The sequence below is a fragment of the Aedes aegypti genome, chromosome 2 (assembly GCF_002204515.2).
Source record: "Aedes aegypti strain LVP_AGWG chromosome 2, AaegL5.0 Primary Assembly, whole genome shotgun sequence".
NCBI classification, from domain to species: Eukaryota; Metazoa; Arthropoda; class Insecta; order Diptera; family Culicidae; genus Aedes; species Aedes aegypti.
In genome coordinates, this window is record NC_035108.1 from 245676670 (window position 1) to 245699246 (window position 22577).

General features: G+C 39.0%; 1 protein-coding gene across 4 annotated transcripts; it reads right to left on the reverse strand.

Moving 5' to 3' along the window:
• Positions 1-1708: 1708 nt before the first annotated feature.
• Positions 1709-21590, reverse strand: LOC110676512. 4 transcript variants are annotated; one of them, XM_021844686.1, is made up of 4 exons: positions 21086-21587; positions 20687-20878; positions 2905-4164; positions 1709-1812 (listed from the first exon to the last, which is right to left on the reverse strand). In XM_021844686.1, the coding sequence occupies exons 1-3, from the start codon at positions 21296-21298 to the stop codon at positions 4156-4158; spliced, it is 414 nt and encodes a 137-aa protein (XP_021700378.1). In that variant the 5' UTR covers positions 21299-21587; the 3' UTR covers positions 1709-1812; positions 2905-4155. The 4 variants fall into 4 exon arrangements, with proteins under 4 accessions (XP_021700378.1, XP_021700374.1, XP_021700377.1 ...); XM_021844682.1 differs by having other exon boundaries at positions 21086-21580; XM_021844685.1 differs by lacking the exon at positions 2905-4164 and having other exon boundaries at positions 21086-21590.
• Between the last annotated feature and the right edge of the window lie 987 nt (positions 21591-22577).

Consider the following 22577-nt stretch of genomic DNA (forward strand, 5'->3'; position numbering starts at 1 on the left):
GAAATATTTGACACATGCTGTTGCGACTTTTCTAAAATTTATAACAGCAGGGTTTCTAGTTGCCTTTAGACGGCTAGGGAAAACGTTTAAAAACTAAAACTGTCAGTCGAGTATCGGCTCGCTTCACGGTCTTCAGTCTTCCGCTTTTTCCCAATAGATTTTCCTGCAATGCGCTGGGTAAGTATTAGATTTTTAAAAACATCAATTAGCGACCTCTGGCGACTTTTTTTCATTGCAAAAGTAGTTTTCCCATAGTAAATCCCATGTAAACTTTGATCGCCCGGCGCACGCTATGTCCAAAACAAGATATTATGGAAAATGAATGTACCTAAGATTTTATTCCGTACGATCATAGATTTTGACCCCTAGTTTCAAAATATGTGCGCCTTAAAATGTTCCATCTTGGAAAATTTGAGTTTTTTACGATTTACGCCGTTTTCCCATACAAAATGTATGGGAAAATTTTCTAAGATGAAATATTTTAAATTACACACATTCTGAAACTATAGATCAAAAGTAATGATTCTGATGAATAATATTTTAGGTAGGGGGTATCGTGTCAATTCGTCTTACGAAAGTTTTTATTCGTCCTACCTCCAAATACGACGATCCAATAATCAAATTTCAATTCTGTCAGAGTAGTTCAGACATTATGAGCCACAATGTCGCGACTGCTCTGGCAGAATTGAATTTCTATGACTGGATCGTCGTATTTGGCGGTAGGACGAATAAAAACATTTCTAAGACGAATTGACACGTAACCCTACATTCATTTTGCATAATAACTTGCTTTGGACATAGCGTGCGGCGCTAAATTATAGTTCCACCGATCGAGCTGAAATTATTCACAGTTGTTATGGAACCCAAATGGCACCCGAAAAGTGGTCTGGAGCTGTCTGGAGCGAGAATCTGAATTTTGTCCCACACTAATGGGCACAGATGGGCACTAAACTTGGGCCATACGTGCAAAGGTGCCCTTGGTGTCTTCGAATCAGCTGCTGGAAAACTTACTTACCACCGTACACACTGTAGAAATCTATCGTCTATGGTGGGCCGGGCACGGCACCAGAATTTCTGATCCTCGATCACGATCCAACCGGTATAAGATGAGGTGCGCAGGAGCAGAATGAATCGATCAAGTGGAGGAAGACCACGGAGGAAGCTTCTACGACCATTACAGACAACCCGAACCATAGGGGCCAATTTTGTATTGTGTCGCCGGTTGAGCGACGTAAAACTAGTCCAGCGAAAATCGAATTTTCTTCTCTCTCATAGCAATTTGTGTTGTCGGAGGTGACTGGTGTCGCATAATGATGCACCATCCAGCGCATTACTTCCGGCACCCTGAATTGCTATGAGAGAGGAGAAAAATCGATTTTCGCTGGACGGATTTTCCAGTTTTCAACTGCAAGGGGAATAACTCGAGTCGACCAAAACGACTCGACTGGAGTCACTGTCGACCGGAAAAATCACTCGACACGGCTCTGTCACTCGAGTTTTTCGACAGTTGTCACTTAAAGTGACTGGGTTACTATGGGAGTTGATCGATGACTTATGAAATATGCAGCCTACTTTGCTCGTCTTGTCTGCTGTCACTGTCACACAAATTTGCTCGAGTTATAAAATAGACCCCATAGTCTGACATAAGTAAGTAAGTCGGTTGCGTCCGCTCTTGGTAAATCTTTTATGCGAATAAAAACACGTCAGATCAATTGTTAACATTTTTTTGTTTTATTCATTTGTTAGATGATTATTCAGTGTTTTGAATTTTAAAATTATGTACCCTACCCAAACGATGACATATATGGCAAACTGTAAATGGAGAAAAAAAAATCGTTAGAATCACGTGACGATAATCGTTAACCCCCCCAACCCACGAAACTTATACATGAGCATTCAGTGAAAATATTTGATTATTTAGCTGCTGTCCAATAATTCAGCCCTGCCTCAAATCTTACGGAGTTAAGGTGAAGATAAAACGAAGCCACAACTCGAAATTTCAAGACCACAAATCTGAAGAACCAGACCTCCGTTCAAGCTGAAAATTTGATCGATTAGTCACTACCTAGTGCTGATCAATCGATCAAATTTTCAGCATGAACGGACGTCTGGTTCTTCAGATTTGTGGTCTTAAAATATCGAGTTGTGGCTTCGTTTTATCTTCACCTTAATGGACCCCATGTTACAACAAGTGTGTTAAACAAACTTAACACTCAATAAGAAACACTTTCCTCAAGGCCCAAGTCAGTTTGGACTACACGTCAAAACTGAAAAAGCAGTTTTCTCATTATTAATCAACAAATCGAAGAAAATAAGACCACACAGCAGTTTTATTTCTGAAATAGAGCAGCTGTGTGTTCTAATTTTATTCGATTTGTCGATATGAATAATGAGAAAACTGCTTTTTTCTGTTTTGACATTTCGTTCAAAATGACTTGGGCCATAAGAGTGACGTTTGTTTGACGGCGAACAAAACAAACTTTTCCTAGGAACTGTACAGCATAAAAAAAGGTTTGCGCCCTACGTATTCACGGCAGATTTTATCTTTTCATCATGGAAGTTGTTCTTAAACCGATTAAGATTCTAGTAAGAATCGAGCAAATGTGAAAACTGAAAGAGCAGTTTTCTCCAAAATGGTCAACAAATCTGGAAAAATAAGAACGTCCGTTTTTTATAAGTGTCAAGAGCAAGAATCGGACGTTCTTATTTTTCCAAATTTATTGACCATTTTAGAGAAAACTGCTTTTTCAGTTTTCACATTCGCTTGATTCTTACTAGAGCCTTAAGACTGGATTTTGAATCTTTAAAAAAATAGAAATGGTTCCAATTTTAAATGAAAGAAGAGGTTATCAAAAAGTCTGTTCTGCAATTTAGATCCTTGGACAAGTCTTAGAAACGGTTTACCTTTGGGTTGTTAATCGATAATCAGCGCCTTCGACGATAATTTCGGCCGTCCTGCCGATTTCTTCTGTCCGACAGCGGTAGTGTCCGCCTCTGCGCTTAGTGCGTATAGTCCTCGTCGCACAGCGACCGCTAGCACGTGGCAACAGTTGTTGTTTTTTAAGAATGAATAGCAAGTGCAGCTCCAGGATCGCCAATTTACGTTGCTGACGTCGACGCGATAAACACTTCCAAAATCCTCCGCAAACCTTTCGAACGTACTGTAGATCGGGTTGTCAAATAGGGTCATATCGTTGATCGCTACCTCAGTTTTGTTTTTCCCGGGCAAGAAAACATACTGCTTCTGTTCCAGCGGTGCTTGGACCGATCGCATTTTTTTTTTCTCTTTGATCCAGTCGAATGTTTTCCGCTGGTTTTCTAATGTAGTTACACTCCGTTCCAGGACAATGTTACGTTGTGGGTCTCCGTACTCATAAATGATATTTAAAATGAGCACTTTGAAGGATGCAAGTGGCTCTTTGTACCGGTTCAGAAAGTTGTACTTAATGGACTTATTCAGCGCTTCCAAAGCGTTATTTGTAGCTGGCACTGCTGGCATGGCTGCCTCGTACCATAGGCAAAAGTTAGGATCTTGAACATACTTCTTCATGAAGTTCATGAAGTTCGGAAAACGCTTATATTTTACCAAAAATAGCTTTGCCCCAGCAATGAAGTGCTGTTCCGTCGGAGCTACCTGAAGTATACCGATGTTACGTTTTATTTCATTGTGGAGTTCTACCGGAACTTCGTGGTACTTTTTCAAGTGTTTGTCTAGGTTCTGCGTAAAGTGGAAATAACAGTTTAAGAGTTTTGGCTCATCGAAAACGGCACGAGCAGCGTTCTTTAGCGCGAGCTCTCCGTCGCTTAAAAATGCGGTAACAACTACTCTGAACCCCAATTTCGAGCTTGCTTGCAGAATACTCTGAAACGCAAACTGGTAGTCAGTGTGTTCTTGATTGGCTATGATGCCGAACGCGACCGGATGTGCATGGCGCATGTTGTCAATCACAGCCACAACAAGCAAAGGATATCCTTCGACGGTGACCTTGAATGTGCAATCGGCTGCTACAACGCTCAAATTCGTCATCAGCGACAACAGACGCTTGGACGAAAATATGATTCTGAACGACTTGTTTTCGTGATCGATGTCTTTACCGATCACGAACCCCTCACGTTCGTCAAGCGGAACAGCAGATTTGGACGTTGCCCAGTTTTCTAGTTCTCCTGTAATTTTCAACGTAAAATGAAACACAAATTAAAAATATATCAATTGCTAAAATAGCGCAAAGTAGATACTTTCGATTCAACAGATAGAGCTTAAGGTGAAGACGAAACGAAGCCACAACAAAAAACTTCAAGACCACAAATCTGAAGAACCAGACATCCGTTCCAGCTAAAAATTTGATTGATTGGGCAGCACCAGGTATTGACCAATCGATCAAATTTTCAGCATGACCGGATGTTTGGTTCTTTAGATTTGTTATCTTGAAATTTAGTATTGTGGCTTCGATTTATCTTCACCTTAAAATTATATGATGGGTGAAAAAAAAATAAAAAAAAACTATGTGGGTAAGTAATTTTGCAATCAAATGTTTGGCATGGGTAATAACATTGCTTCTTCGCCATAGGGTTACGTGTCAATTCGTCTTACGAAAGTTTTTATTCGTCCTACCTCCAAATACGACAATCCAGTAATCAAATTTCAGTTCTGTCAAAGCAGTTGAGACATTGTGACTTATAATGTCTGAACTGCTTTGACAGAATTTAAATTTGATTACTGGATCGTCGTATTTGGAGGTAGAACGAATAAAAACATTTGTAAGACGAATTGACACGATACCTTACTACCTATTCTTACACAAAACATCTGTATGTGAAACATCCTGCAAGAATTGGGCAATCTCTTATACAATACGCTATTGTTCTTCGAACACGAAATGATAAAAGTACAATTATTGACAGTACATTTGATAGAAAACATAACCCCTCGCCTTATTTTTATGATTATTTAAGATAGTTATGTAGAAATAGAATTATTTATATTAAAATTACAGTACAGTCTGCTTCTGCCACGGTTCAGAATGTTGCAGATTTGAGAAATAAATGCATAGACATAGAAAACATATGACATACCCAATGACAAAACGCCATTTCCAAACAGCTTCTGTTTTGTGGACTTCACTGCATAGTCCAATTGGTTCCTTGAGACCGCACCATTCTGCATTCGGACGTGCTTCTTAACATCCTTAGATGGTATTCCACACTTCAATAATCCTTCGACCAATTCCGACTGTTGTTGATTGAGCTTTGTTCGGGCCAAGTTCTCAGGTGGGGCTGTCTCGCATGTGTGCTGTCCTCTCAGGCTGATGGTAGCAGGATCTTCGGAATTTGGGATGAAAACCAGTAGTTTTCTTCCGCATTGCGGCTTTGCACGAAACTTGATTCGACGACAGTTAAAATACCGCATCGTTCCCTTGTCGGAATAGTTCGAGGATTTGGCCCGGAATCCAAATTCGATCTTCAGTACGGTGGACTGCACCTCAGCCGTCGGTACGGTACCATGGACCGCCCATCCATCTACCGAATTGTCTTCAACACTGGGTGCATCTTGATTGGTCTGTAGGAAAAAAAATTGCACTTATATTATAAATTGTATTCAAAACTGGACTTCTTATAAGTGCGAAACCGTAAATAAAGGTGCGCGATCACATCGGATCGATCTGGCCTCTTCTCCGCCTTATTCCTCATCTCACGAGGAATAAGTGCGGCGAAGACACCAGCTCGATCCGATGCAAACGCGCGCTTCTATTTGCAATCCCGCACTTCTAGTCGCACTTGTTATGTACGAAATGCGGTATAATATAGGAGCATCATTCACATACGGATTTTTGACAATTTATTCCAATTTGACCGGCGACAGAGAAATATGAAAACAAAGAACTATTAAGCCATTTACGAAATGACAACACTGTTGATATTGCTGTTGCTTTCGCGCGATATGCTAACGCAACTGCTTCCCGTCAAAACTTCATACATAAAATGACTGACCAGCTGTTCTTTGTCTGGCATCAGTCTTATTGTCACTGAATTTTTTTGTACGAAGGGTTAGCTAAAACGGTTCAGACTGGCAATTTTTGGTAGCTCGTAGGTAAACAAATATTCAAAATTTCACTAGTTGTCAATAATTTTACAAAAAAGCACTCCCCGGCTCAGCGATGATTGCCTGTGGATGAAGCCAAATTTGAGTTGAGTGCATATCTACACATTCGGAGCAATATACTTTCACATTTAGTGAAAACAACTCAACACAAAATATTTGTTAGCAGTATGCGACGAAAGAATTTAAATGAGGGGCCCAAAAGCAGAAGGCTATAACTGAAATTTTGATCGGTTTTGAGTTGAGTACGCTTTCCAACGGTACTTCAAGGCAATTTTTCCGTCAATCGGATAAAAAATAAATAATTCGTAGAAAGTTGACTTATTTTTTAATTCCCATACATTTTGTATGGAGTGGAAAATCGTTTAAAAACTTTGAAGCTGTTTTTATCTCAAAAGGAGGTTTTTGTCACTCACACCCTTTTGCTTCTAACCCCCTCAAATGTGGGTAGATTCGTAGCTCCGGGTAAATTGATTCAAACAAACCAAGTTAAACACGATTTATAAAATACCTACTAACAAAAGAAAATCGATTTGACTAATTACTGACAAATTAAAAAAAAAAATTTTCTGATATTTTTGGTTATACAAGTCAACGTCAGATAAATTCTGTCCGGCCGAACCTAAAATTTGTCTGACATTGGCTTCCCGAATAAAAATTACAGTCGAAAAACCAAACAATCCATTGTAACAGCACCATTTGAAACCATACATTTACCATAGAAATCATTGTAAAAATCCCCGATAGAAAAAAAAAAAAATTCAACGAACCGTTTTCAACCATTCAACGAATGGTAAATGAAGTTTTTACAGTAGATTGAATAGGTTGGTAAGTATCGTAACAATACAAAAAATGCCTTTTTCCATATAACTTTTTTTTACAAAACGGTACATTGAATGGTATATGTAATGTTGCTTTTACAGGTATCATGGTTCAGAACTTCAGAAATACCATAGATTGTATGGTGTTTGTATGGTATTCAACCATTCAATGCAATGGAAATGTATGGTTTTGTATTGTAATTTGATTTATGTTTCTACTTTTAAATCAATGGTAACAGAATGGTTCTCCATTGTAACGGGTTGAGCAATTCCATAGAATGAATGGTATTTACCATTCAATGTTAAGTAAATGAATGGTTTTCAACTGTATTTGTGTGGTATTCAACCATTCAATGTAACGAAAATGTATGGTTTTGTATTGTAATTTGATTTCCGTTTCTACTATTGAATTAATGGTACAAGAATGGTTCTACATTGGAACTGTATTGTTTTACGGTACATAAACCATACATTACTACGTGCCAATTGAATCTCATTCATTTTTCAACAATGATTTTGATTGACGAATGGGAAAACTGACACAAAATAGAACTATCTTTGTGCGTTTGAAGGCTTTTTAGTTTGAATATATCTTCAAGTATAAGGTTCACTCAAAGAACTTAAGGGTTACGTCCAATTGCATTTATGATTGAATCTTAGGCTCTCATGCCCCACCAGCCAGATAACTGGTTTTAGCAAACTATAGTTATTTGTGGCAACACTCTAAGCGGCATGTTGGAACTTTGCCGAGCACGCAAGTGTTATTAGACCACTAACATAGTTGCATTTAGTGGGTGACGAGGTACCGAAGTAACATTACAGCGTGCTCAATCATTTTTTGCGTCAAAGACAACCCATTAGTCTATAGAGCGAGTATATTCGAAGACCTTTTGATTCATCCATATGACAAAGATAGTTCTATTTCCCTGATAAGTTACCGTACAAGCACCATATTTTAGACAGCGCCATATTCTGAACAGTGTGTTCCATATTCTAAACATTTCAAGATTTTAAGTGCAAAATAGGGAACTGAAAGTTCGAAAGAAGTTTCATTCAAACATTTAGGTGCTAATAGGTACGGCTAAGGTAGTTTTACAATAAATTTTATACGTTAAGTTTACTTGTTGTCCATAATAAGGGACCTACGTGTGTCCATAATTAGGATCACTGAGTTAAATGGTGTCCATAATTAGGAACATGGGTGCGGAAGACAAAAATGCGGTTTTTAATTTATTTAGTTATTATTTTGCGTCCTATTTTATTTTGTACGTTTACTTGGATACTTGATAAATGCAGCGGTAAAACAAATCAGTATCCTTGAAATTGAAAACTTTGTTTATTTAGGTAATTTAAAATATATTTTCTTAACCGTTCAGGATATGGTGCTTGCACGGTACATTAAGCGAGTTTGATGCAATTGAAAACATTGAATAGTTCTCGCGTTGAGTATCATAAGGACGTAACTGCAGTGAACGATTTCTCTTCGTCGATTTTCTCTTTTGCTAATAACTTGACCAGATGGCTAATATTCGGCTTATCAAATACCATGGTGGCCAAATATTCGGTCCCATCTCTACACCCAACCATGTTTCTGCAAGCATGTAAAATAAAAGGTTGAAACCACACGCTTCCTGTTAGTGGGGTTGATTTACTTGAGTAGTCTGAAAGGAGCCCTGTTCCTGGACCTATAGGACCATAAGACACCCCTAATTACTAAGTTGACCAGCGCGGACTGAAATTGTCAAACATCGGCACCTATGGTGCTGCAAGAAATAGTCGGATACTTTGGCGTCATTCGAAAAAAGGAACATAAATTACCAGAAGAAAAAAAAAGCATGCAATTTATAGCTTCATAAGATATCCCTAATTATTTTGACGTAACTTGGCCACATTGGGAAACTTACCTGATCCAGAAATCCGCTTGCTGTTTCCAATCCATTCGTCGGCAGAATGGTCCCGGCCATGCTCGACCCATGTGTTTTGGGATACGCTTCAGTCTTGATCTTCTCAGGATATTGGTGATGCTTTTTTTTATTAGATTGCTGCGCTTCTGGTGAATCATGTCGGTTGCTTCCCTGATTCGCCGGTTGCTGACCAACGGGTGGCGTTTCTGGCTTCGCTCCAGCTTTGTCGATCTGAGATGATGCTGTTTCCAATCCACTCATCGGCAGAATGGTCATGTCCATGCCCGAACCTTGCGTTTTGGGATACGCTTCAGTCTTGATCTTCTCAGGATGTTGGCGATGCTTCTTTTTGTTGGATTGCTGAGCTTTTGCTGAATCATGTCGGCTGCTTTCCTGACTCGCCGGTTGCTGACCCACGAGTGGCGTTTCGGGCTTCGCTCCAGCCTTGACGTTCTGAGATGATCGATAACGTTCCTCGGTTTTGGATTGTGCAGGCGACTTCGCTTGCGTACTGTGCTCAAACGAAGTTTTGTTGAGTGTTATCTTCGAACGTGCCTCCGACGGAAGTACAGCGATGGCTACCTTCATCTGTCAATTCAAACACAAAATTAAATCGTTAACAAATTACATTTCGTTAACATTTACAAGGGCTGTCACAGAAAGGCCGATTTTAAATTCGCGTATTCCGTTTGCTCGCTAATTCTTGAATACGCCATAAAAAAATGCATGGACTGTTCAACAATAGGCGACATTCTGAGCCGTTCAATAATAGGCGGATGTCCCTACCGTGAGAGCACCATATTTGACGCGGGTCAAAACTTGACGCATTTCTGAGTTAATTCTATTATAAATCAATAACTTTGAAGGATCCCAATCGTAAAAAGTTTATTGTTGGCAACTAATCAGCAAAAATAAAATTTTGTATGAAAATAAGGTGCGTCAAATTAGGCACCCAATATTCCAATTAACCGCTGCACAAAACATGGGATGTAGAATGAATCTATCAAAGCTTTATATTTCGGCAAAATCGGCCAACTTTTTAATTTTTTACTCATGTTTAAATTTTAAATTTCCTTCACCGCGTCAAATATGGTGCGTGCACGGTACTTGATACTATCGTGAAGTTTTCACATTTTGGTCTGAAATAGCCAAACATCGGATAAATTTAGGCGTCATAAAAAAATATATAAATACAAAAATACACAAATTGACAAAAATGGCATGCAATTTATAGCTTTATAGGATGTTTCTATGTAGTTTGACGTGGCTAGGCCACGGTAGGTAACTTGCCTCATGCGGAAACCCGCCTGCTGTTTCCAATCGCCTCGTCGACTGAATGGTTCCGTCTGTGTCTGAACCTTGCATTTTGGGATACGCTTCAGTCTTGATCTTCTGGTGATGTTGCTTTTCATTGGATTGCTGCGCTTCTGGTGAATCATGTCGATTGCTTCCCTGATTCGCCGGTTGCTGACCAACGAGTGGTGTTTCCGGCTTCGCTCCAGCTTTGTCGATCTGAGATGATGCTGTTTCCAATCCACTCGTCGGCAGAATGGTCCCGTCCATGTCCGAACCTTGCGTTTTGGGATACGCTTCAGTCTTGATTTTCTCAGCATGTTGGCGATGCTTCTTTTTGTTGGATTGCTGCGCTTCTGGTGAATCATGACGGTTGCTTTCCTGACTCGCAGGTTGCTGACCCACGAGTGGCGTTTCTGAATCCGCTCCAGGCTTGGCATTCTGAGATGATCGATAACGTTCCTCGGTTTTGGATAGTGCAGGCGACTGCACTTGCGCATTGTGCTCAAACGAGGTTTTGTTGGATGGTTTCTTCGAACGTGCCTTCAACGGAAGTTCAGCGAAGGCTACCTTCATCTGTCAATTCAAACACAAAATTAAATCGTTATCAATTTGATTACATTACAGAACATTACAATCTTTTACAGAAAGGTTGATTTCAAATTCGCTTCGTCAAGTTTTTACTATTTTTGGTCTGAAATAGCCAAATATCGGCACGTATGGTGCTGCAAGAAATAGTCGGATAAATTAAGGTTCCATCCAAAAAATCGTGCGATTTATAGCTTCATAAGGTCTTTTAAATTAGTTTGATCTGGACAGGCCACGTTGGGTTGGGGCTCTCCTGAGTCTAGTGGTTAGAGTTAGAGGGTTCAATTCCCGGTCGGTCCAGGATCTTTTCGTAATGGAAATTTTCTGGACTTCCCTGGGCAAAAGTATCATTGTACCTGCCACACGATAATACGAATGCGAAAATGGCAAAATTGGACAAAGAAAGCTCTCAGTTAATAACTGTGGAAGTGCTCATAAGAACACTAAGCTGAGAAGCAGGCTCTGTCCCAGTGGGGACGTAATGTCAAGAAGAAGAAGAAGAAGAAGGCCACATTGGGTCACTTACCTCAGTCGGAAACCCGCCTACTGTTTCCAATCGCCTCGTCGGCAGAATGGTTCCGTCCATGTCTGAACCTTGCATTTTGGGATACGCCTTAGTCTTGATCTTCTCAGGATGTTGGCGAAACTTCTTTTCGTTGGATTGCTGAGCTTTTGCTGAATTATGTTGGCTGCTTTCCTGACTCGCCGGTTTCTGACCCACGAGTGGCGTTTCGGGCTTCGCTCCAGCCTTGACGTTCTGAGATGATCGATAACGTTCCTCGGTTTTGGATTGTGCAGGCGACTTCGCTTGCGTATTGTGCTCAACCGCAGTTTTGTTGGGTGGTTTCTTCGAACGTGCCTCCAACGGAAGTTCAGCGAAAGCTACCTTCATCTGTTAATTCAAAAACAAAATCGAATCGTTATTTTAAATTCGAAAACATTTACAATTGCTATTGCAGAAAGGTTGATTTCAAAAATGAACGGGCAAAAATGTATGGGAAGTGGTCTCACCGGTGAACACTAATGAGCCATATCTGAAGGTTTCGTCGAGATAAGAAAAAGTTTGTATGAGGTGAAAATTATCGGCCCCGGGAGAAAAAAGTTATGCTTGATGAAAGGGGCTGCTAAACCGCCATGTTTTGTAGCTCACATTGAAACTGCAAAACATAGAACCCCATGTGGGGATGTCTAGTAGAACTCCATCTATGTTGGCTACGAAAATGTGTGCTGGTTGAGATAGGAATGCCATACCGTTGGTTTGCACCTCGCTGACGTTGACAACGTCAGCGCGGTCCTGGTGATGATGTGGGCTTCCATTAAAGCGATGTATGGACTTCTGCACGAATTTATGCTGTCCTGCTCACTCTCACAGAAAGTTTGAAAACACAGACCGTACCAAAAGTCAAATTTTCGGTGAGTCAGAGCAGACCAGCATGAATTCGTGCACAAGTCCATGGACCTGTGCACTGCACGAAAATAATGACGTTTGAGCGGTGCCGAGTTGTTTAGTTGCCATGGTCACATAAATAATACGGCACGGCTCAAACGTCAAATATTTTCGTACAGTTCACCCATGGACCTGTGCACTGGGTGAACTGTACGAAAATATTTGACGTTTGCGCCGAGCCGTATTATTAATGTGACCATGGTAACTCGTAAACTCGGCACCGCTGAAACGTCATTATTTTCGTGCAGTGCACAGGTCCATACCTGCATGATGTATTTTTTCCTAAGCGATCCTCCTCATAATGTTGAATGTTTCTTAACATGTTCTGTGGAAGTAGAAAAACTGAATCTAACAAAATGTAGAGCTGTGAATATGTCTGACGATCTTAAATGTTTTAAAATAATGTTCCGTGTAACTAACGGGAACACAGTTTTGAAGGAAATTCAATACCACCCAACGCTTCTTCTGTGATAGATTGATTATGAAAAAATAAAAGTTGATACATTTTTCACTTTACTAGATCCAGGCCGTTGTTGGTTAGGTAAGTAGAGTAAGGTGGGGCAAGAGTACGAATTTCAGAGAGCAATCAATATTTCTCGAACACTAACACAGTTGAAAATAAATGAATACCGCACGATGGACCTGTGATCTATTGGCTACAATTTCGCCAAACAAAGTTATGCCAGCTTGTGTACCCATTTTTAGTTATTACAGTTTTAAAATTCGATGTCTTATTCGTACTTTTACCCCAATGGGTGGGTAAGAGTACGAATGCTATGGGGCAAAAGAACGAATACGATGTTTGCTGTTTGAAACACAAAACATTGATGTTTTTGTAACTGGAATAGTTCATACCAGCTATGAAGTGATGCATGAAAAGAAATACACACCAAATTTCGAATACAAATTTATCCAAAATTAGTTTAATCATGGGCTTCACTGTACTATAGCCAAATTAGGCCGATTTTCAAAAAATTGAGCTAAACATGTAATTTGGTGAATTTTTTCGCATGCTCAAGTTTATTTCTATAATTTAAGGATAGCATGTGCGTTTTTAACAATTTGAAAGTTTTTCTCCAAGTTTATGCATGGGTCGTACTTTTACCCCGTAAATTCGTACTTTTACCCCACTATGGGCCAAAATTTGTTTGCAAATGTTTATGAAAAAACTAATGCACCTCAAAGCTTCTTTATAATAGGCCTAACTACGCCCTGAAATAAGAAATCAAAAAAGCTTTTATTTTTATTGCGTTTCATGCCATGAAATTTGAGTCAAATATTACAATTTTTCGTCGAAAACCAACAAATAGCCATAACTTTTCCAAATATCAACCGATTTTTATAATTTTTGGAATGAAAGTGTCTTACTTAAATAGCATTCGAACCATCATGGCATTTATAATATTTATTTTGAATTGAGTGAGAAATCTCAAAATGATACTCTTACCCCACTCGTCTTTTTACCCCACCTTACTCTATTCAATTTTTCAACAATTTTTCGAGAATACAAAAATGTTTAAGTAGCCGTTAAAAATTATCCTGAGATGCTTGTAATGAGCCTATCTAATGGCCAAAATTAAAATCATTTTGATTTCGGACCTACGAAAAAATGCACAAAATCTCAAATTGTACCCCGTCTAAAGGCGGGGTTGGGTATTAGAGGGTTAACCCGTAAATTACCAGGACGATCTAGTTTTACTAAAAACGCTATAACTTAGTGGTTTCCCAACATTTTAAAGTACAATTTTCTTTATAATCAATGGGATTAGTTGTGCAAAAGAGTGCATAGTGTAACCCCCCTTCGTACCCTCCCCTTTTTTTTACGTGGCTTTTTTATTCTCAAATCATGAAGTTGTTTGTTTTTTTTTTTCACAACTTTGCCAACCATAAACTATTTTAACTGAGCACACATAAACAGTATATCACTATCCTTCATGATCCATTCGAGTTTTGATCTAGGAGTTTTCTGAAGGCCTCCAGTGTACCTGTGAGTTTGAACCTCCATATCTGCATAGTCAACCAACATTTTATTGCAAGGAAAGGTTACAAAATAGATTTCAAGCTGTCCACAGAACCTCAAAAATAACTAGAGTCCCAACAGCACTCTAGAATAGAGTTTGGTTATTCTAGGCTATCCAAACCAGTCTTGCGAACCATCACCATCATGGTCACATATTCTGTGACATGCACCAATCGTTCTTTCCCTTTTCGCTATCCCGAATGTCAGTAACACAAGAAAAGAGCCAATGCATAACGTATCACCAATCGCTCTCGTTCGGCGACCACCATCAGTGACGTGATATGCATGCATATGACAATCGTGATGGTCACTTTTCGCTTTTTTTTGGGATCGAGTTAAGGTTTTGCCCGACAATGCAAACGTATTAGTGCAAACACGCTATGACGTCACATGTCTCGATCGTTCCATATGCTTCATGTATAACGCATACAACGATGCGCATTGTACATTGTGCACCGTTTTCAGGAATTTATCTGCTTTATCGCATCCCACATCATTCGTACGAGAGAATTTCACTCTCTCTGACTCTTTCGGAGAAGTCTGAGATGACGTTCGGCAACACCATCGCTGGCTATGGGTGGTGTGTGCAATCATCAGAAAGTCGTGTGGTGGGGGCAAAGTGATGTTCGCTGATTCCTATCACGCTAGGCGTTGATACGAAAAACTTGCTTCAGTGATCGTCTCGTGATGGTCATGACTTTTCGCAAGACAGATCCAAGTTAAGGGGACACGGGAGACCGTGTTATTTTCCCTATCTTTCGTCTCACTCTAACAATAATCATCAAAACTTTGTGGAAGCAAATCTCGAGTTTTAGTGAACCGATGAAGCTGAAAATTTATCGGGTTGTGCACTACATATATAGAATCATAGTGATACATTTTCGCATCGATATATGGAGTGGTTCTTGGGATTTGCTTCTTGAAATGGATAGGGTGATTATGATGACGTCCCGTGCGGCCTTAAATAGTCTGGAGTTGTACGCTTCAAGATCTACATTATCTACCGTAACTTCTATTTACTCTTCTCATGTGGTTTATATCCGTTGATACCCATAGTAACTCCAAATAATGTGGAAAGGCTTCTACTGTATTAGTTAAAGGCCTCTAATACATTTCGAAGTTGGTTTCTCGAATTTCGAATAATTAACTTCATTTTATTGCGTTATTACTTTGAAAATATATTGTTCGGTACTCAGTAAATCTCAAAACAGAACTAAAAATGTGTTCGTTAATGTTTTGAATACCTAGGTCACTCAAAGTACTCTGGAGTTCAGGTCTACAACATCTATAAGCTATACCTTAATGTCTACGCCAATAACCCATGTGATTTATGATCGCATATATCCATAATGGCTCCAGAATGAAGGAGATGCGAGCTCGTATTATTATTGAACAATGTATGCCATTCAAATTACTAGGGAAATAAGGTTTTCATGAACTACAAACTCTACCACAGTTTCTAATTACCATAAGCATGTGATTTACATTCGTTGCTACTCAGAGCGTGGAAGAATATTACGAGAAGCTTTTCGCTGTGGTAGCCAAACATTTTATGATGTTATTGGGACCTTAGATACATTTTAAAGCTTGTTTCTCGTATTACATATACTCAGTCATATTTCAATTGCTACATTTTCTTTCTGAATATATTTCCGTATTTTCTCAGCTTCAAAACATAACTAGATAGATTTGTGTTTATGATAATATACAATATAAACAATATAAAACTGGGTCTATCCGACTACTCTGACGTTGAGGTATTTATGATCTATAGCCTTCGCTATTATTCACATAGTTTTTAAACATGTAATTTGTGTTCGTTGATCTCATTAGAGCCATATAATATAAAAGTTCACGTTGTATGTATCAAAAGTAAGAACCAAATGAATGACAACATAATGCCATGTGAATAAGTTTGGCTTAGTATTTTCGTGCTTGGAACTGTGGTGAATATATTAAATATCGTTTTAATAATTTGCAATGTTTGGCTACCGCAGCAAATTGCTTCTCGTAATACTCTTAGACGCTCTGGATAGCAACGAATATAAATCACATGCTTAGGGTAATTTGAAACTTGGGTAGAGCTTGTAGTTCATGAAGACCTTATTTCCATAGTAATTTGAATGGCATACATTGTTCAATAATAGTACCAGCACGTATTTACCTCATTTTGGAGCCATTATGGATATATGCGATCATAAATCGCATGAGTTATGGGCGTAGACATTAACCCTTTCTTTCCCACAAGGTTTTTCGTTGTTTAAAAATGGAAAATTTAACACCTGAAGAATTCACCAGAACAAAAGATGTAAGGCATTACTCCAAAATAAGGATAGAAATGAAAAAACTAATTTTTTTGATGGATCACCAGTGATTCACTGGGAAGATGACAACAACAAAAATTATAAGGAGATAAAACATTATTTCAAAGATGTGTTGATTTTTGTCCTAAATTATTCAATTCTCTTCATTTTTTAATCCTTCCAATTCTTTCGGAACGGTTTGTGCGGCGGCATTGCAATTTTTCCAATACAGTCGAAAATTTTACATCATCTGCGTTTAATCCAAGAAAATTCACTTTAGCTCTTCTGTGATCCATAAATATTTATTGTTTTACTAATAATTACATTTCACTTGAGCGAAATGTAAAACGAGAACAATTTTGGAGATGAAAAATAAATTGATAATTGTTTTATTTTCAGAAAGATAGGTTAGAATAGGATAGAATGAAAAGTTGTTTTGTTCCCAATGGATCACTGGTGATCCACTTTATTTTACGCAAAATCGATAATTTTATGTAAACAATATTAACAAAACTTTTTGAAATTTCTGAAAAATAACTCTATTGAGCATGTTTATATTTTTTTTTACTGAAAATAGTGTTTATTTTTCCAATTATAATAAATTGAAAACACAACGTGTTTAAATTTGTAAAAATACCGACTTTGTTCCGGCTTCCAAGCTCCTACCGTGACCGCGCTTTAGTCTGCGCGGTTCCCAAGTCTGCGCACTTTCAGAGAAAAATGAACAAAATCAAATATGCAACTACAAAATTTGATGGAAATTTATTTTTTTTTAAATTTTGCTATAATAGTTATTAACAAGTCTGTGAAGAAAATTCCGTGAAACTTTTGATAACTATTTTATCGTGAAATAAAATTATTTTGAAAATGTTGGTAATAGTCGGAAATGACTGTCTGTTAGCAAAGTTGTTAAGGATACGCTTCATCAACTAAAGCATGTTAGGCTAAATAAAAACGAAATATTTCAAATTTTTAGTACGTATGCACTAGCTCTGAAGTGGAGCAAATAGAATTGATGGAGTACATTTCATTTTATCTTCATATTCTTATTCTTCTGTAGTGCGCAGACTTAGGAACCGTTTTTGGATAGTGATCCTTATTCCGTGTAGAGGTCGAAGCTCTCAATTTTCGACATGTTTTGAGTTTTAAAACAACTTTAAAGTACCATTATTTTGTGAATAGCTTAATAATGTATATATTCAGTAAGGGCCCGTTCATAAATTACATCACACTATAAAGGGGAGGTAGTAAAACGTGGCAATCCATATACACAATTTTCCGAGAACCAAAATGAAACATTTGTAAGCAATCTTTGTTGTTGTTTTTTTTTATTACTCCTTATAAATACTATGCAGAGTTTTTACTTCTTTGCCTGTTAGTGAAAAAATATGCATGAAAGATAAAAAAAAAATGTTAAAGGTTAATGAAAGACACCTTAGTTCACGGAAGGTGGTTAAACTGTTTTCATAAGTTCGTCTCGATTTCAGAAAATAAAGCTTATTAGAACAGGACATTACTGTTTGGAATATCTGGACAGTCAATTATTGCAATAATTATAAAACTATGGACTGTATTATGAATATAATTCACTTTGCTAATTTTATAAACCTCTGAGTGGGAAGTTAAAGACTTGCTGAGTTCCAATGTGACCGTAAGTCCACCAACAGGATAAAATAGCAAAGTAATATAAGTTCAAGGGGCGCATCATGCCTTTAGTGGAATACAACATCTATTCTACGGCATTGTCGTATGCGCAGAATTAGGAACACTAGCGCGCAGATTAAAGCTGGAAACACAATGTGAACGGCATTACGGAACGGCAACAAAACGGAAACACTGGTTTGGTTTACAGTTTACATGTCAGGCCAATGTTGAATCTGATTTAGACGACATTGATCGAAATACTGACAGGCCACTCAAACCGGTGTTTCCGTTTTGTTGCCGTTCCGTAATGCCGTTCACATTGTGTTTCCAGCTTAAGGAACATTGCAAAAGTAGGTGCGCAGACTTAGGAACACAGACACCCTTCAGGATTCTAATTGTTTCGCATACAAAATAAATATGTATAAAAACTTTTAAATTTTTCCCTTATTAATAAGGCTAGTAAGTATGTGCTCTCAAAATTTCAGACCAATATGTTCAGTTTTTAATTTATTACAGCTGTTTAAATTTCAAAAATCCTTAAGTGCGCAGACTTAGGGGCCTTCACGGTATTAAAAAAAATGTTGCGAATTTATTCTATCACAATGACTACGTCGCCGCCGCCGCCGCCGAACAGGGTACTCGGCGTGACGCCGGCGTCGCCGCCGCCGCTGCCTATCATGACAGCATACGCCGCCGCCGGTAAAAAGTACTTCGGCGCACACCTCTACAGCATAGTACAGTGATCTAGTTTAATTTTAATATGATTTGCTTTCATCCAAAAACGATCAGCAACAGATATCTCGCGCAACAATTCAAAAGGGCCAATAGTCATAGTTTCGCTCGCTGTAGGCCTTCTGTGACGCCACCCACGCAAATCAACACCAGCAAAAGATAGAGCAAAGCTCAGTCTATCTGATGAAAGTGTTGATTTGTGTGGGTGGCGTCACGGAAAGCCTACACTCAGAATTAGAAATAAACTCCATTGGTTTAAATTTCTATTCTCCTCTCTTTTCTTCTGCAGTAATTTTTAGGCATTGGGATAATTTCTCCTGGATGAGTCTAAGCTGGACTCATCCAGGAGAAATGATTCCCGTGCCTAAAAATTACTGCAGAAGAAAAGAGAGGGGAATAGAAATTTAAACCAACGGGGTTTATTTCGAATTCTGAGTGTACGTGTTCTGAGCGAAACGTGTTGACCTTAAAAATGACTATTGGCCCTTTAGTATTGTTGCGCGAGAATATGAAACATAAAGGCTGTTCAATGAGCTGCTTGAAGTTGCTCGAAGTTCAGTCCATCCTGCTCGTGCCCATTTGTTGACAAAAAAGTGCGAGAGGGATAGACTGAACTTCGAGCAACTTCAAGCAGCTCATTGAACAGCCCTATAAAAAAAAAAAAACAAAACTCGCGGTCGTTGGAGACCCAAAAAACAGCTGTAAACATGGGGCTCTCATATCTGACACAAATCAGGCAAAGATAGCCACAAGACATGTGCAGAGCCTATGAAGCGTCGTGAGATGCCTAAAATTTGGTCTACGTGGTTTATGAACGGCCCCTTATGAAAAGCAAACGTTCCTATTTTTCCTGACTTGTTGATCGTTTTGGAGAAAACTGCCTGTTCAACTTTGATATTTGATCGATTCTTACATATAGGCATTACATTTTCCAAACGTAGAAAAAAATAATAAAAAATACGAATAAACTAATAAAATACTTCACTTTATCATATCACTAGAAAAATAATAATAATAAAAAGATGGACTACTCCGTTGGTGTTGCAAGATTTTCCACACAAATTAAAAATGTTAGACCATTTTGATGATTGTTCAATCACCCTTGAGTGAGTTTTTTTTTTGTATAAATAAAAATTGAAAATAACTTGCATGGCGCGTACAAGTTTCCAAATCCATGTACACTGCTCACGCTATTCTGGGTCACTCAGTCACTACCCAAGTAAACATACTGCTGAAGCTGCAACGCGTGCAGGTATACGGTGAAAATAATGCTAGCATTGCTGTATAGACACAATTAAAGTTGATTTAAAGTGGAAAAGGGCCCCACTAGAACCGCATTGAAGTTATAATCTGTAACATCAATGCGGCTCTTGTGGGGCCCTTTTCCACTTTAAGTCAACTTTTATTGTATCTATACAGTAATGCTTGCATTATTTTCACCATATTCCGTTTTGTCTCAAATTCCGAACATGACTCATATTCCGAACAGTGACAATTTCAAAGGTTAGAATTATCATTTCAAACCTTTTTTCATATGCACGACTTGAAATGTAATAGAATTTATCATTCTGTAAAGAAATTAGGGTGATTTACTTAAAAAATCACTATAAAAAGTCGAGTGTTCGGAATTTGAGACAAAACGGTACCTGCACGCGTTGCAGCTTCAGCAGCATGGTTACTTAGGTATTATTAATCACTCCATTTTACACGTAATTCAAATGGAAATGACCCATAATAGTGGGTGACCTATTATAGGTCACCCACTATTATGGGTCACTATAATAGTGACATATAGCGTATTTTTACGTGAGTGTAATGTTAAAATTCTACTACTTACGTTTGTCCGCTTTTTATGTTCACAAGCGGAAATTTGCGGTTGCTGCTTGTGGACCGCAGAGTGTCCGGAATGTTCCAATTGCTCGAGAACCGCAGATGGTGTGATTGACATCCGCCGCGTTTGGACACGTTGACCCTGCTGCTGACGGACCGCAGAGCGTTCGATCGACAACTGCCGCGTTTGGACGCGATTCTATGAAAGAAATAATCATTAGTACATTAGCAGTACAGTTAGACACCAAATTTCATGATAATTTGAGTCTCTTTGTTAGAAGGGGCTGGTTATGCAAATATTTTCTGAAACTCGCCTATAGGACACGAAACCCGTCCTCATCACATCAATAAAAAATAGCCTAATCCTGACAATGTGCTGAATGAAAATTTTCCGAAAACTACTTACTGCTTGAGTTTGGATGTTTTGTCCTGGGTGTTCCTGTGACTGCAGCTTGCCCACCGATGACCGTCCGGGATGTTCCTGCTGCTCTCGGATTGTGCATAATGCGGTCGACATTCTCCGCGTTTGGACGCGCTGTCCGAGGTGGTCCTGCTGCTCTCGAAGACGATGTCCGAGATTTTCCTGCCGCTCTCGGGCCGCACCGGACGCTATCGACATTCGCCGCGTTTGGACGCGATTTTTCTCCTGCTCTCGGACAGCCAAGTTGGCTTGTTTATGAATTCAGCACCAACCCAGGTTCAAAAAGAAAAACGGCATAATATTGACTTTTTTGCACCTAATTCGACGCACAGGCAGAAAAGATTGTCCCACCACAAAATGTTCACACCAGTTTCACCGTACATTGGGTGAGGTCTTAGGGCTCATTCACAAATTACATAACGCTGAAGGGGGTGGGTGGGTGTCCGGACGATGTTACGGCTCATACAAATTCTGAAAAATTTCCATATAAAAAGCGTTACAAGAGGGTGGGTGGGTGTCCAAAATGGCCAATTTTAGCGTTACGTAATTTGTGAATGAACCCTTAGCTATAGCTTAGACGTAAAAGGGAATGTTTTTGGGTGGAATGATGTGTCGCGGTTCGCTCGTTGGGCCTTATAATACTTGGGCCGCTTTTTAGTTGGGCCTCCGCTAATCGAGCAATATCTCAACTAAAAAGTAACTGGATGTCAAAACAAGACGTCAATTTTCATTTTACACTCACACCAACATACAGCATCGCGACGCTCTCACAATCACAACATAAGATTCGATTATCCTACAGCATTTTACGACGACTGTTAGATGGCCCAACGAGCGAATCAGATTCGTTGGTTGGGCGGTAGTTGTGGCTCAACCAGCGAATCGCGACTGATGCAAGAACAAAAACTCCATGTGAACTGAAGTGTGAGCATTTGTTTTGACCCATCGAACAATTTGCAGGCATGTCGCGAAATCATTGCAAGGCACAATATTGCGGCGCTTAAATATATTGTGCCTTGCAAGACAAAACCGCGAAACGCGTTTATCTTGAAATGTCCATAGATAATCGCAGTGATAATATTCGCGCTTATCTTTTATTAGAGTCCTGCGGTGGTCGTACGCCCGCAGTCGTTACCTCGCTGCGAACTGACACCCGCAGAGTAAAGTGAATGAGAAAACTTTCCCGCCAAAACCAAAATCACGTGTTTTTTAGCAAAATGACAGAAGTTTGTCTATACTAATACCAAAGATAAATGGTAAGATCAAGCAGATGGTGAAAAAAACTTTTTATTTTGGGGTCTTTTCATTTAAAACAAAACGGGGTCTTTTCATCCGCAAACCCCTAGTTTTGATATCAGCATATTTTGCTTTGGCAGACCCCTCGGTGTGCTGTCAAAACATCACGTGTTTCACATTGTTTATTTACATTCGGATGTAGTTAACGAACCTGCGGGGCGGCGTTTGTGGTGGCTGATAG

Bases quoted from the DNA above. Each gene is read 5' to 3' on its own strand.
- LOC110676512 (XM_021844682.1), bottom strand. From the start codon at position 4,027: ATGACGAATTTGAGCGTTGTAGCAGCCGATTGCACATTCAAGGTCACC.